This window comes from Abramis brama (assembly GCF_963993115.1).
Source record: "Abramis brama genome assembly, chromosome: 19".
NCBI classification, from domain to species: Eukaryota; Metazoa; Chordata; class Actinopteri; order Cypriniformes; family Leuciscidae; genus Abramis; species Abramis brama.
The window spans coordinates 33,406,905-33,422,493 of record NC_139981.1 but is presented as its reverse complement, the minus strand read 5'-3'; the positions used below and the strand labels follow the sequence as shown (position 1 = coordinate 33,422,493).

The 15,589-nt window shown below is 37.4% G+C and overlaps 1 protein-coding gene across 1 annotated transcript in view; it reads left to right on the top strand.

Annotated features, from left to right (window-relative positions):
- The first annotated feature begins 10,749 nt into the window (after positions 1 to 10,749).
- The window catches only part of pcsk2 (proprotein convertase subtilisin/kexin type 2), a 77,563-nt gene continuing 72,723 nt past the window's right edge, over positions 10,750 to 15,589 (top strand). The window contains exons 1-2 of the mRNA XM_084093580.1: positions 10,750 to 11,189; positions 13,621 to 13,725. Coding sequence (XP_083949706.1) covers positions 11,016 to 11,189; positions 13,621 to 13,725 — 279 coding nt within the window. The 5' untranslated portion in view covers positions 10,750 to 11,015. The remainder of the gene's footprint in view (positions 11,190 to 13,620; positions 13,726 to 15,589) is intronic.

Below are 15,589 nucleotides of genomic sequence, written 5' to 3'. Positions count from 1 at the left end.
AGGTGTGTGAGTGTTTGTTCAAGTGCATGCAAACACTCTCATCAAGATTACAACCCCACCTTTCAGACTGATTCACAATTGCCTGGCTGTTCCTACTGTTACTGTAATGCGAGGACACATGCATGATTTAGCAGGATAATGTCTGGAGCCACAGCGTGAGGTAATGAACTGGTGCGTGTGGAGCGAGGCTGTGAATGAAGCGTGTCATTAGCAGAAAGCCTCCTAATGCAGCGAACCTGCAGAAAAAAACAGGCATTAATGTAAAAGATGATTTTCGACATCTGATTTCAGATGTAACTCTATAAAATACTGCGCTGCGTGAAAACAATTTTCAGTCTTCATGGCATTTAAGCACATGTGGATATTATTTGACATTGCAAACTAAAACGATTCTTATGTGAAAGATGAGCTCTGATTGGATCAGGACCTTCTCTGAGCGTCATGCTGTTTTAAAAACAGGGTTACACTTTTTTGATATTACACTTATAGACTATAAAGTCTTTAAAGAAAGACTAATAAGACTCCAGCATTGATATTTGACCAGCGATTTAGGGTACGTTTACACGACAGCGATATGCTCAAAGCCAGTGTTGGGAGTAACGCGGTACAATAGTAATGCATTACAGTAACGTATTACTTTTTGCTGTAACGCAGTAGTGTAAGGCATTACTAATCAATTTTCAGTAATATTTTACTCGGTACATGTTCAGTAACGCATGCGTTACAACACACTTTTAGCCCAAAATTTAATTGTTCAAAAAAAAAAAAAGAAAAAAGTTTGAGTTTGTCAGAGATAAGGACAAGAAGAACGTAAAGTGCAACCTTTCTCTAAAACCGAAAGAACTATCGACGTTGCGAAATAGCACTAAAAAAACATCTCGAACGGTGCCATGCGTCCACTCCACTTACTGAGAAGAGAAGAAACACAGAGAGGACGAGAGTGATAAGCCAAAGCAGCAGAAGTTAAATTTCTCTCGGTCTGCCATCATGCCTCTTGAACCTCGAGAAGTCGGAAGACTTGTGGCAGAGCATGTCGTCGAAGAGATGTTACCAGTGTCAACGGTGGAATCTCCTGCTTTTAAGAAGCTAGTTAGCAAGATCCCTGTGACCAACAACGACAAGCTAACGTTTCCATGATGACTAGCCAGAATTTTATATAATCTAGTTCATATAGATTCTAGGTCACTGGGTCAAAATGTACAGTCAAAATGTTATAGCCATTAACAGACCTAAACTTAAAAAGAAAAAAATGATTCATTGAATTTACTATGTTTTTTAAGGTAAGTGGTTGCAATCAATTTGTTTTAGCTACATTAAAAAAAAATAATGTTGAAAGTTAGTCAACTAAATGTGTTTATTTAAATGGAGCCAAAATAAATTGATTGCAACCACTTACCTTAAAAAACATAGTAAATTCAATGAATCATTTGTTCAGTGTATATTCTGCAGCATAATATACTCTTGCATCTGATTGGAACAGAAAATGAATTTGCAAACGTGTGATTTAGCATAGCATGATACGGAAGCCCTGAACCGCAAATAAAAAATTCCGGAAAAAAATAATAATTCTAGCATTTCGAGATTAAAGTCGAAATATTTCGAGATTAAAGTAGAAATATTTCGAGAACAAAGTCGAAATATTTCGAGAATAAAGTCTCCCGTAGAAGTTGCGTGTGTGCTTGCTGTTATTTCACATTGCCGCACAGGCATTCATGCGTGTGTGTGTGTGTGTGTGTGTGTGTGTGTGTGTGTGTAAACTGGATCTACACAAAATAATAGCTTTTTACTTTTATCTTGGCTTTCAACAAAAGGAAAATCTACAGGTCTACCAACATGGCATTAGGCTATAGGACGTTATAAAATATACTACGCCAGACTAGACTTTAGCCTACAGGTGAAAACACTTTTCAGACTGGATCAAGATATCCAGCTTTATGAATGAATGAATGCATGAATGAGGCATTTATATAGCGCTTTCATTTGTCTACTGTAGGCCTACACTTAAAAGCGCTTTACAATCGTTTCAGGGAATCTCTCCTCACCACCAGTGGTTATTATATCTGAGGAAATCACGGGATCCGGCCAAATGATTGGATACAGAATGATGCACTTAAAATGTATCCAGAACGTATTTACGGTGAAGAGGGAAACAGTGCGGTTACTGTTAAGTGTTCTCGACCCAGATAGTGTTGCCTATAGACGAGCACGAAAACACGTCAAAAACACTGCCACATAAAGTTTCGACCAGATTGTGAACCTACTCCGGCGGAGTCTGTGTGCTCGTCTATAGGCAATTTTCGACTTTAATCTGGAAATGTTTCGACTTTAATCTGGAAATGTTTCGACTTTAATCTGGAAATGTTTCGACTTTAATCTCGAAATGTTTCGACTTTAATCTCGAAATATTTCGACTTTAATCTCGAAATATTTCGACTTTAATCTCAAAATATTTCGACTTTAATCTCAAAATATTTCGACTTTAATCTCAAAATACTAGAATTTATTTTATTTTTTTTACTTTGCTTTTCAGGGCTTCCGTAGCATGACCATTAACTGATATCTTGATATCTTATGCATCGCTTTCTGCCAGGACTTTTACGTGCTTTTCCCTAATCACTGAAGTGACGTAGACGTCCGGGTTAGCGGTGGCATTAGCCACCAGGCAAGTGTTATTTAAATAAACTCCTGATGTACTTACAAACTTTCCATTGTCTCATTTTATGAGTACAGAACCTATTTGTGCTACTGTAGAAGTTTGCTGCCATTCTGGGCATTATTAGTGGAGTAATTTACCAGATACAGCCTTGGATCCATTAGCGCCTGCACTAAGCCATCCGGCTGATATCTCTAAATAAGATCTAACTTTAATAATTGTTCAATCAAGGGAAAAAGGCTTCTGGGGGGTGTTTGGCTCGAGGTCATGGTGCAAAGGACCCTAGGTTGATTTTACTCCGAACCATCCCTTTACAGTTTTTCTCGATTGTTTGCACACATTTTCTGAAAGCATGCCTCATATTCTCAGAACTCTACACACAAATCCAAAAAAACACACACACAATAGGCAAAACCCCTCAATTCTCCTGCAAAATGAAACTTTACATTCAAAACAATGTTATTTCTTCTCAAAATGGTATTTTGTTTTCAAATGACACACACAATCCATCATATGAATAGACATTTATAAGAACCAGTTGAACACTGATGTGCTCAATGTAAAACACTATGATGAATGCCAAACACTTCTTCTCCATTGATCATAATGACTTAGGCCTTTTTTTTGTTCAGTGTTACACTTACTACAGACAGTACATACATAAGTGTGTTGTAAAATATTTGAGAATATTGTTTTTATACTCAGAACACACAAATACACGGTAACAAATATATTTTATTTTTCCCACAAAAACAATGTACACAGTGTACATCCCAACCAACACAAGGTTGTACATACAGTGGTCTACATACAAAACAACAGAAGAATTTACTGTATACAGTTACAGTAAAAAAGAAAGATCCAATGTTGGCATCCATTGCTCCACTGAAGAGCTCACCTGTTACTCTTTTATGCTAAAGCTCTGATTGCTAATTGTAAAACTGTGTGACGGGTGTTTGCCCATGTGATGAGTCAGTGTGCATATTTGAATGGCAGTGTGTTCCTTGTGAAAACGAGATTTTCTGCATGAAAATTGTGCCAAAAGCAGAGAATTGTGTGTAGTGTTTTGAAAAAAGTGTGTTTTAGAAATGCAATTTGAGTGTAAAGCAGGAATTGTGCTTGTAGTTTAGCAGAATTGGTTCAGGGGGTTGGTGAATGAGTTACATGTTGTGGTCATTGTGTCTCAAGTACTAGAAAATGTGTGTAAACAATCGAGAAAAACTGTAAATGACTGAGCCATATTTCCTGTTAGGCCTGTTGGCCCAAGCACTTTAATTTCATTTTTGTATTCTCGAAAAGTGTCTAGTCCTATAGTTATAGAGCCAATTGCAATCTGTCTTGTTGTTGTAGCCTAAGTGGATTCATTTTAACCCACTTTTATTTGGTAGCCTGTTTTGTCAGGCTATGTTTAGCCTATCATTTCTATGGACTAAAATGACTGAGGCTGAGGGTTGGTCCTCCAATTGCACTTTATACTTCCCGAGAAAGCATTAGCTATGTTCATCATGCACTTTGTGCTTGACAGTTTTGTGTTGTGAACCTCTTGAATTCAAAGAGAATAAAATAATGGCAACAGTAAGAAAAGAACAAATGTGCATCTTGTCATAGCATTAGAGTTTACACACAGTTCTGTTGTGTCTAATATAAATAGACCCAGGATATTCCCAGATATTGCCAGATAATCACTTTACCTCTACCATACTTTTAACAGACTTGGATCGTTTGTGATTCTGTCTGTCATCCTTTCTTGCATTGTCTTGAGCCTTCACTTTGCCAATTATATGCTATATAGTTAGTAGCCCACAGTCATTATGGTACATCATATCGCCTTCTACTGGATGTAAAATGTAAAAACATTTTGTCATTTTAGGATGTTAAGTTCTACTTCTGTAGTTATTTTGGTGAAAGTAACTCAAAAGTAATACAGGAGTAATGTAACGCATTACAGTTCTGAGACAGTAATATTGTAAGGTAAAGAATTACTTTTAAATAACAGTAACAAGTAATCTATAATGTATTACAGTTTGGAAGTAACTTGCACAACACTGCTTAAAGCTGAGAAGTTTTTCCTTTGAGTTTTCTGCGTTCAGACGACACCATTGTCAAAACGATGCCCATTCACACGGATCCACGAAAACGACTAAAAACGCTGTATTCTTCAGCCAGGCCAGTAGATGGCGATGAAACACTGTGAACTGAACACGTAATACGCATGTGCACGACATCATCGTCTTCAGAGTTTCGCGTTTTTGTTGTTTACATGGAGAACGTTTTCAAAAACTTTCACTTTGAAACCCGTTTTAAAAATTTTGCGTTTTCAGGCTCCCTAAACGCCGTTGCCGTGTAAATGAACAGCCAAAACGCATAATTTTTTTTTGTTGCATTTTTAGTTGAAAACAGTGTTGTGTAAACAGCCTAAGTTGTGTTAGTTCTGTGTTGCCAAAAACAGCAAATTGTCACATTTTCATTTTCTTGGTTTTTGGTTTCGTTTTCAAGGATTCTTAGTTTGCTTCTCTTTGCTTTCCTGCTTCTTTTTGGCCACTCATTATTTGTTGCTATGGTGATGCATTGTTTTGGTAATTAATCACACCTGTTGGCGTTTCAGTTCATTAGTATGTGTATTTAAGCCCTTCAGTTTCCTCAGTTCTTTGTCTGGTGTTCTATACACACACCGTTACATTGTTTACGTGGATTTGGATTGCCGGATTATAATCTTTTGTTTTGTTTAATAAAGTTACTTTGCTACTTAACTTTCTAAACTCTGCATCGTCTTCTTCGTGGACCAGAATCGTGACATCAAAACTCTGTCAAAACTTTTGGTTAAAACTAGGGATGCATGATATATCGGCCACCATATCGGTATCGGACGATATATGTTCATTTATAGTGTTATCGACCCGATAAGAACATTTATATTAAAGCCGATAAATAATGGGTTATTTCCTTCAGCTGAGACACTTCAGATGTGCACTGTTCAACATGATGGTTTTGAACTGCTTGAAATATGATTGGAATCACTTCAGAAAAGGAAAATAAAGTAATATAAATACAGTAAAGTGTAACGTGCAGTGCAAGTCTGTCATATAAGCAACATAACATTACAATGAGAACATTATAACTGTATGTTTGAGACATGACTTTTAATAATAAGAATTTTGTTTTTGTAATCAGGCTTTAATTTTTAGATTTATTGGCCAATATATCGGTTATCGGCTTTCAAATAAAAAGAATTATCAGTTATCATATCGCCCAAAATTTTCATATGCCTAGTTAAAACTGATATGTTTGAATAAGGAAGAGTGTATTTTTACGTTTTTACACCACTTTTAGTCACTTAAAAAAAAAAAAAAAACATTCCAAAGTGTTTAAATTATTATGAGTTCATGAAAACCTCCAAATAAGCATTGCAAATGAAATCAATAGCAGGAGGTAAAACTCTCCCATTCCTAATGCTTGAGGATCTATTTTCTGTTGAGTTCCTGATTAGCAACAATTTCATGGATCCCAAGAGAGTCCCTTTAGAAAGAGGTTTGTGAGTCACTCCCTCAAACTCAGTAATTGGTGAGAAAATTGCCCACTTTTGTCACTAATTGCCAAGAATTGTTTTTACATTTTAAGATAAAATGCAAAATCATGACCATTTTGATTTGTTGCGCTCTGTCACAACTCGATAATGATATAGATGAATGACAAGATGAAAGTTCAAAGCAGTCTTTAATCATGATCCACAAGTAATCCAGACACATCGACAAACGAGGTGATTAACGATCACTGCTACGCTGATGACACACAACTCTACCTCTCATTCCAGCCTGACGATCCGAAGGTAGTTGATCGTATCTCAGCCTGCCTGACAGACGTTTCTGGCTGGATGAAGGACCACCACCTTCAACTAAACCTTGCTAAGACAGAACTGCTGGTCCCGGCCAACCCAACACTTCATCACAACTTCTCCATTCAGCTAGACTCGTCATCCATAACTCCATCAGAGTCAGCCAGAAACCTTGGAGTTGTGATTGATGATCAATTGATCTTCACAGATCACATTGCTAGAACTGCCCCCTGTAGATTTGCCTTGTACAACATTAGGAGGATCAGGCCCTTCCTATCAGAGCTACACAACTCCTTGTCAAAGCGCTTGTTCTATCCAGACTGGACTATTGTAATGCTCTCCTGGCTGGTCTTCCAGCTTGCTCTGTCAAACCTCTGCAACTGATCCAGAACGCCGCAGCTAGAGTGGTCTTTAACAAGCCGAAGAGAGCACGTCACTCCTCTCCTCACAAACCTGCACTGGTTGCCAGTTGCTGCTCGCATCGAATTCAAGTCACTGACGTTTGCCTACAGAACAAACACTGGCTCTGCTCCCTTTTACCTAAACTCATAACTTCAGACTTATGTGCCATCCAGAAACTTGCGCTCTGCAAGTGAACGTCGTCTTGTGGAACATCATCTCAAAGAGGCACAAAATCTCTTTCTCTGACCTTTACCTTGACTGGTGGAATGATCTGCCTAGCTCAACCAGAGCTGCTGAGTCCATAGCCACCTTCAAGAAACGGATGAAGACGCTTCTTTTTCGACAGCACTTGATCCAGTAATACTAACACTTTCTCTACTACTCTATTCTATTCTGTTCTATAACCAAAAAATAAATAAAAATAATAATAATTCTGCATTGGATTAAACTGAGAAGGGTCATAGCACTTGCATAATGTTGTCCTACTGGTAGTTTCACTGCTTCTATTGTTCTCATTTGTAAGTCACTTTGGATAAAAGCGTCTGCTAAATGAATAAATGTAAATGTAAATGTAACATCGCTGACAGTGATGATGAATCAAATTAGGACCATGACAACAAACTAATGGCGGGAAATAGTGCATAACACCAAACAGGGTGATATTGTGACACTTTCATAGTTTTTAGTCAAGTCAAGTCACCTTCATTTATACAGTGCTTTTTACAATACTGAGTGTTTCAAAGCAGCTTTACAGAGATAACAGGAAAATACTGCAACAAAGTTTGTTTCTGCTGTACAGCAGATCTAGAAGAAAATAGTGTCATAGTCCAGCTTAAGTAAGTTCAGTGAGTTCATTTCTGTTGATCATGTTCATTTTTGTTGTAAAAAAGTTATTTATTTAGTATTTATTTAGTTCTGGAGAAAACCGTGATGTCATTGTCCAGCTCAGTTCAGTTCTCATATAATGGTGTCAATGCAGGCAGATTTTAGGATTTTATTTCACATTGCTAAATATATACAAAACAAATCTGAATAGGTACTTTTTAACCTGTATTTTTTGGCTGTCCAATTCATTAAAATATAAAGAAGAAATAAAAAACAATGGCTTTTCCCCCTTTGAAGACAGTAAAATGACGTCAACTGCCTAGACACAGACCTGAATGAATTTCTTTGGTTCCAGCACGAGGCCACAGCGCTTCAGCCGAACACACACTGATGTGTGTGTGATGAACACACACACCGAGAGTCTATTCAGAGACTCAGACTGAAAAGGTCACTTCAATAGAAACACCAATAACCAATGACTATACAACATCACATCTCGTTCAGTCACAGAACACAGACGACGAGCCGCTTTCAACAACACGCATGATGAGGACGTTTTCCCTGGGTGTGTGTAGCGTACACACACTCTACAGTATGAACAACATCTGTACAACAGCATCTGTCTGTACACGCGCCCTCCCTGACCTCGTGTGTGTCCGTAATGGCGTCCTGTGAAAGAAGCCTTCAGCGCTGAATGAGTCGCAGTGAAGATGATGGACGTTTAGTTCCTCGTCGCCGTCATCTCGTGCTCCTCTGTGGAAACTCACATACGGAAGAGATGAACAAGTCTTCTCTCATTTTGCATATAAAAAAGAAGCCAAACCAGTATCGCTACTGGAATAAATCTTTACTGTCAACATGAAATCAAAACCTTGTCACACGTTCCTGGTCATACTGTTCACATCTCAACTGTGGACAATATTCCAGTTGAAACAGATGCTTGTCTTGAGATTGGAAATTTTACCAAAATGTTGAAAGCATTGGAGTATGAGAGTATGTGCACACTTGTTACAAAGTGCCTAAGGAAAGATGGTTTAATATATACAGTATATGTTACAGTATAAGTATATAATTCCCTGACTGGATCTATAGGCTCAACATGAATGATCAGGCTCATGTTCTGTGAATTTCAATAGATAAATTGGTCCGTTTCAGCTTGATTGTTCTGTGCTCAAGAGGATCACATGCACTTTCAGAGCATACCAATGGTCTTTCATTATAGGGACACTGTTTCTTTAAATGAGAAAATAGTTGTAGCTGATGCGATATGACACTGGTGGGTGTGGCCACAGCTCAAACCAGTCAAAGAATGGACATTGAAATTTAAAGGACAACTCCGGTGAAAAATGAACCTAGGGGTATTTAACACATGGTTACCGAGTCGATCGTTCCCTGGGATGCGTTTTCATGAAAATCAAATGTAAAGAGTTATATCTCTAAAAACAGATTAGCTCATAACACTAGTATATGGGGCATAGAGCATAATGAGGGTCCCTACATGCAAACCAAAGCATTGAGAACTTTGTTAGTGTACAGACAGTTTAATAAGAATATACTTTATAAAGACAGAACATTACGCGTTTACAGACAGGATCCATCTTGGACTACAGTCTCGACTAATCGAGTCACGAACGCCGTGCTACGTTAGATTTCACAAACGTAATTCCTATCAACAAGCTCACTTAGCACGGCGTTCGTGACTCGATTAGTCGAGACTGTTTTCCAAGATGGATCCTGTCTGTAAACGCGTAATGTACTGTCTTTATAAAGTATCTTCTTATTAAACTGTCTGTACACTAACAAAGTTCTCAATGCTTCGGTTTGCATGTAGGGACCCTCATTATGCTACCGTGTTAGTGTGAGGCTATTTTGAGCCTTGTTAGTGGTATTAACTAGCGATTTATTTTTACTTACTCTGTGCCCCATATACTACTGTTATGAGCTAATCTGTTTTTAAAGATAAAACTCTATACATTCGATTTTCATGAAAACGCATCCCAGGGAACGATCGACTCGGTAACCATGTGTTAATTACCCCTAGGTTCATTTTTCACTGGAGTTGTCCTTTAATTGAAATGTAGACAAATATTATTGTGGCAGTCCCTGTGTTGTTTATTATTACAGCTGAATAAAATGCAAAGAATGAAATGTTTGCAAATGTGTTTAAATATTGCTGGCCCACTTTGGCTGAATGTATTAGATAAAGTGGACCAGTGGAATTCAGGAAAAGTGGGCGACCTTTAACCTTCAGTAATTATACTCCAATTCAAATAAATAAGTTGACGTTCACTGGTTATTTTAGTTGACATATATAGTTTACTTTTTTAGAAACAGAAATGCGTGTCCATCAGAAAATTTAAGTCAGAAATGGAAGAAAGGAAGACTATAAAGGAAGAGTATAAAAAGAGAAAATGTGGACACAATGAAAGTTTATTTAAAATGTTTAGAGAAAACATAAATAGGAAAAAAGTTTCACAGGTTACATTTTATATGTTCATATATGCCCACTTTACCTGAAAAGATATTTGCATGGAGAACATGATCTCAAAATGTTTATTGGTATACACATTATGACTGAATTCAATTGAAAATATTATATTTCAACAGCTGATTAGCTTTAACAAAAAACTACGAGCTGCATTTATTTTGACAGCCTGATCTCATGAAATGCGTCTCTATAGCACGCATTGTGTTTATCATGCAATTTAAATGCTAAAATGAGTTTTTTACGTGCATATAACACGTAGTTTATTGCGTGTAATAAACGTACTCCACACCACTAATCCCCAAGGGGTTTACAGTGCGTATCATATGCACGTAAAAACTCATTTTCGCGTATTGCACGATAAACACAATGCGTGCTGTAGAGACGCATATCTAACGAGAACGGGTTGATTTTGAAGTCTCGTTTACAAATTGAGGAACGCGTCTAAATTATTTTGTTATTCTTCATGAATATCCGAGCCTGGTAAACTAACCCGAGTCGGATGGAGGAATTCTCCAGGGTGCTGAAAGTACAGCATCACTTCATCCACCTAGTGAGGGAGTGAGAGAGAAATCAGCCACACCCGCTTCTGCTTATTGGGCATCTTTCCGTGGAACGTCACATGCAAAACAGCCACACGTTTATGCCGATGAATTATAGATTAAAGGGAGGCTGAACATGCAGATTTGGTCCCACACACACACACACACTCATGCACCGATGACTGAGGACAGAGATGCGTCCTGACGAGCCTTGCTGAAGCGATCTCCGTTTGACAGCGTTCACTCACACACAGCACGGAGAGAGAAACACACACGATGCGTTTATTCTTCAGAGATGTGGTTCTCTTACTGCTCAATGCACTGGTGCTGATATCTGCAGCAGGAGAGGAGCTCATCTTCACCAATCATGCTCTGGTCCAGCTGCACGAGGGCTCGGATGGAGATGCTCACACTCTTGCCCTGGAGAACGGCTTCGGGAGCGCGAGGAAGGTATGCGCACCAGAACGCCTTCAGAACTGGCGTGTTGATGCATGCATGCTTAAATAATTCTCAAAAGCAGGTTTTATAATCATGCAATAATATAGAAGCATATGCACACTCGTGCAAACATGAGTACACGGTGTTCTTGTTTACAGCAGAAACAAATCAACTGGAATTAAGTGCTGCATTCATTCTGCAAAATATAGACTCGGAAGTTGAGAGGTACATCAATTTACAAAGTCATAGTTTATTGTTTTTTAATGGTCATATTGTCGGAATTAATTTTCGGAATTAATTCATATTCCTACTGGATCTGCCAAGGGATAAAAGAAGAATACTTAAAAGAAAGATGTGTAAATAATATAACTTGAAAATAGGAATTTCAATTTATCCAGTATAGGATTTTATTTAATTCTTGGAGGGCATGTATTTGATCTTATTATGATTTTTGACTAGTGGAGATTGTAGATATACAATTCTGCAGGTGATTATCAAAACATTACACAACTGAATCTCATCATTTCTTAGGTAACACTTTACTTGAAGGGGTGTGCATAAGACTGACATGACGGCTTCATAATCATGACATGACATGTTATTAATATGAAGGAGGTTTTATGCATGTTAATGACAATTGTGATTAAGTGTCATTCGCTCAATTATGTCATTTTTAATGCAAAGATGACTTTGTTATGACAACTTGACATAAACCAATGCATCATAACCTGTCATAAATGTGTCATAAACATGACATAGCAGATTAATCATCAAACTTAAGAAACTACTTATTATTCTTTTTGGTTGTGTAATGTTAACAGGAGCAGTAATGAAATGACTGAGAATTACTCTAGTGTAAATAGTAAACATATCCTTCATCTGACATCCCAATGTATATTTATTCCGTCTCCATAAAGAGCCGTTTATCACAGAACAGAGACTTGATGAGCTTGACAAATCAGCCTTGTCAAATGTCAAAACATCACTGGTGTGGAACAGAGCTTCACGTGTGGCCATGCATCGGGATAACATCTTTCAACTTATTAGAGAGAGAGAGAGAGAGAGAGAGATTTTATTCTTCCAATTCATGCACTCTTTGTCTGAACCAGTTTACGTTTATGCAGTTCACTGCTTTCTTTGCACCTTGACAAACAGTGTTTGGACTCCGGGACGAAACCTCTGTTTGTGTAACGAGTGTCTGGAGATTTTATTTGACTTCAATTCCATGGTCAGAATTTCACAATAACAATTTGCCTTGAACTTAAGAACAAGATTCAAATGAACAATGACAGCCTGTGAAAAGATATTGTGGGAAGGTGAACAATTAAGAATACATAAAATATAAATTATAGTGTAAATACAACAAGATATCTGAGTTAAAATAGAAAAATACAATAGCAGATGTAACGGTTTCAGAGCCATAGGATGAAACTGGATCTGATTTGTTGCAGATTGACATTTTAACATTTTCTGCAATCAAACTGTGAGTTATTAATATTCCAAGTTAAGTGCAATGAACATGCCTTTGTAATACAACTTAATCTTGTTTATTATCATGAAAATTAATGCAACATATTTCCTCAATGTTAACTTATTAGGACTTACAGTGAATATTAGTTGTTGTCACTCAGACCAGGTTTTGTAGATCAGTGGAAGCCAATAAAGTTCTTGCCTAAAGTTCAAAAAGTGTCAGTTTATAATATACAGTAATACAGATCATATGATCATTTCTGTGGTGCGCATTAGTGGCATAAACATCTTACTTTAATTTTTGGTTATCTACACTGCAAAAAATGCTTTTCTTACTTAGTATTTTGTATTTGTATATAGTATTACTTAGTCTTGTTTTCAGTACAAATATAAAAAAATTCTTAAATCAGGAAACATTTACTAGATAAGTAAATGACATAAGAAATTATATCTTGTTTTCTGAGAGAAAACAAAATCTAAATGAAGTGAGTTTTTGTTTAAAACCAGCACAATTATCTGCCAATGGGGTCAGAAAAATACTCTTAATTCAAATGGAAAACAAGCAAGCCCCCCCCCCCCCCCAGAAAACAAGATATAATCTTTTATGTCATTTTACTTATCTAGTAAATGCATCTTGTTTTAAGAATTTTAGATATTTGGACTGGAAACAAGACAAAAATAAGAAAGAAAAGCATTTTTTTTGCAGTGTAATATTTGCATGCACAAACAATCTCAGCATCTTTTTTATGCCCAGTTTTTAACACATTTTCATGCTGATGAGTGTACGAGTGTCAGTTTATTAATTCACATTAGCGGGATGAAATATTAATGTGTGACCATGCAGACGCTCTGTATTTTGGCCTTTGAAAACATTACATTAAATCCATCATACTCAGGTGCGTCGACTGGGTTTGGTGTATTCCACACTTCTCCAGAGCTCAGACTCTTCTAACAGACGTCTGTTTCATTTCAGCTTCCCTTTGGTGAGGGGTTATTTCACTTCTACCCACGGGAAATCCCTAAAACTCGTAGGAAACGCAGCGTTCACCACCTCCACCGCCTGGCGAACGATCATCGGGTAAGACCAGCATCTCACAGCGTGTGTGTGTGTGTGTGTGTGTGTGTGTGTTCCCATAGAAACAAACCCAGCCATTAGGAAACGACCACTAATCTGATGCCAGATCCATTGCTTGTGTGAGTTAAAGGCTAACATGTCAATCAAGTATTTGGCTTGATGTTTGAATGCTATTATGACATTATGCAGTTGAATGAGGTTGTATTTTTTTTATTTTATGAAAATGCTTTGTTCTGATTCTGGATGCTGATTGGTCAATGCAGTGCTAAAATGCACAATATAGTCACAGCTCTGATGCGAAACACGTCAGTGTTGGTTTACATGGCTGTCATCCACTGAAATGTATTATTTCAAATTATGCTTAATGGCAAATTTGTGTCAAGGTCAATGCTGTACTGTGTGTCACGGCAATATCAGTGTATTTATCACATGTAGCACGACCTCTCAATCTACAGCATAAGAAATACATAATGTGTGTTTTAATGTCAGCATAAGATGAATTGCACTTTAAAAAGTTGAGCAAAGTTGATTGATTTGGGACATAAAGTCCCAACAGCTGGCAGCTCAGACAGGAGGACACATGTTTGCTTTGTTTTTATGCTATAGTGTGAACATCCAATAAATACCAGTTATTTCACTGACTTAAAACAGTGAAATATACAGTACAGACTGTACTCTCTGTTTGGAGCTGAGACTGCTATTTCATAAAATAAAATGAGCCATAAATGAACCATAGATGGTTTTCTGAGACAGAAAATGTGAAGATTTCAATCTGTAAGATTTAAGCCTATAATCATCCTCCATAATCCTGTGAGGCGGTACAGCACCAATGGGAACTCGCATGAGAGGATCTGTTCAGTTTCTGCACTTTTAATAACTAAACAGCTATTAATGTTCAATTGTGGGTTTTAGGAGTTGAATTATTTATGAGTCTGTTCATCAGGGCTGAACCTCTCGAAAGCATTGCTCCGGCTAAAGTGTGTTAACTCATCCGCCAAACCCTCAACATCAACATATTGAGCTGCAGTCGTCGTTCGCAAAGATCTTCGAAGCGTGAAGATGCATTATATTAAGTCATTGCTGGTGAAAGCTTCTCTAGACATCAGGGAAACAAACCGATTTCAACTTGATTCACGTAAACACGTTTCCATGTGTTTCATGTCTTCCACTCTTCACCATCCAATCATTTCCCGATTAATAAAACCAAGCATTTTTTCCTCATTGATTATCATGTTCCGAAATACATCACATTATGGAAGTGAAATGTATTAAAGGGGTGGTATAATGCCCTTTTCACAAGATGTAAAATATGTCTCTGATGTCACCAGAGTGTGTGTGTGAAGTTTTAGCTCAAAATATCCCACAGATATTTTTATATAGCATGTTAAAATTGTCACTTTTTGAGGGTGAGCAAAAACGCACTGTCCCTTTAAATGCAAATGAGCTGCTGCTCCCGGCACAGAGGGCGGAGCTTCTCTGTGTGTGTGTGTGTGTGTTAGCAGCTCCGATTACCTCACACACACACAATGAACATTTCAAAAACTTTTAGCCTTTCATGTTCAAACTGGAGTCAGACAATGATGGAGAGACTCAAGAAGAAGTGAAAACATGTAGAAGCAACAGGACATTTCTGAATGGTTAGTTGATGAATTTATGTAGCTGATGTGTAGTTATCTTCTAGTCATTGATTAGCATATTCTGTCTTGATAATCTATAAATTGCGTTCAGGGGGCGGAGTTTATGTAAATTTTAGGGTTAGTGATGTCACTAACCCATGAAGAAGCTCATTGTAGTCTCTACCAGCCGTTTGTTGTAGTCCTTAAAACGTGATTTCTGTAAAAGAAAATATCTCTCTTTGCTTTGAACT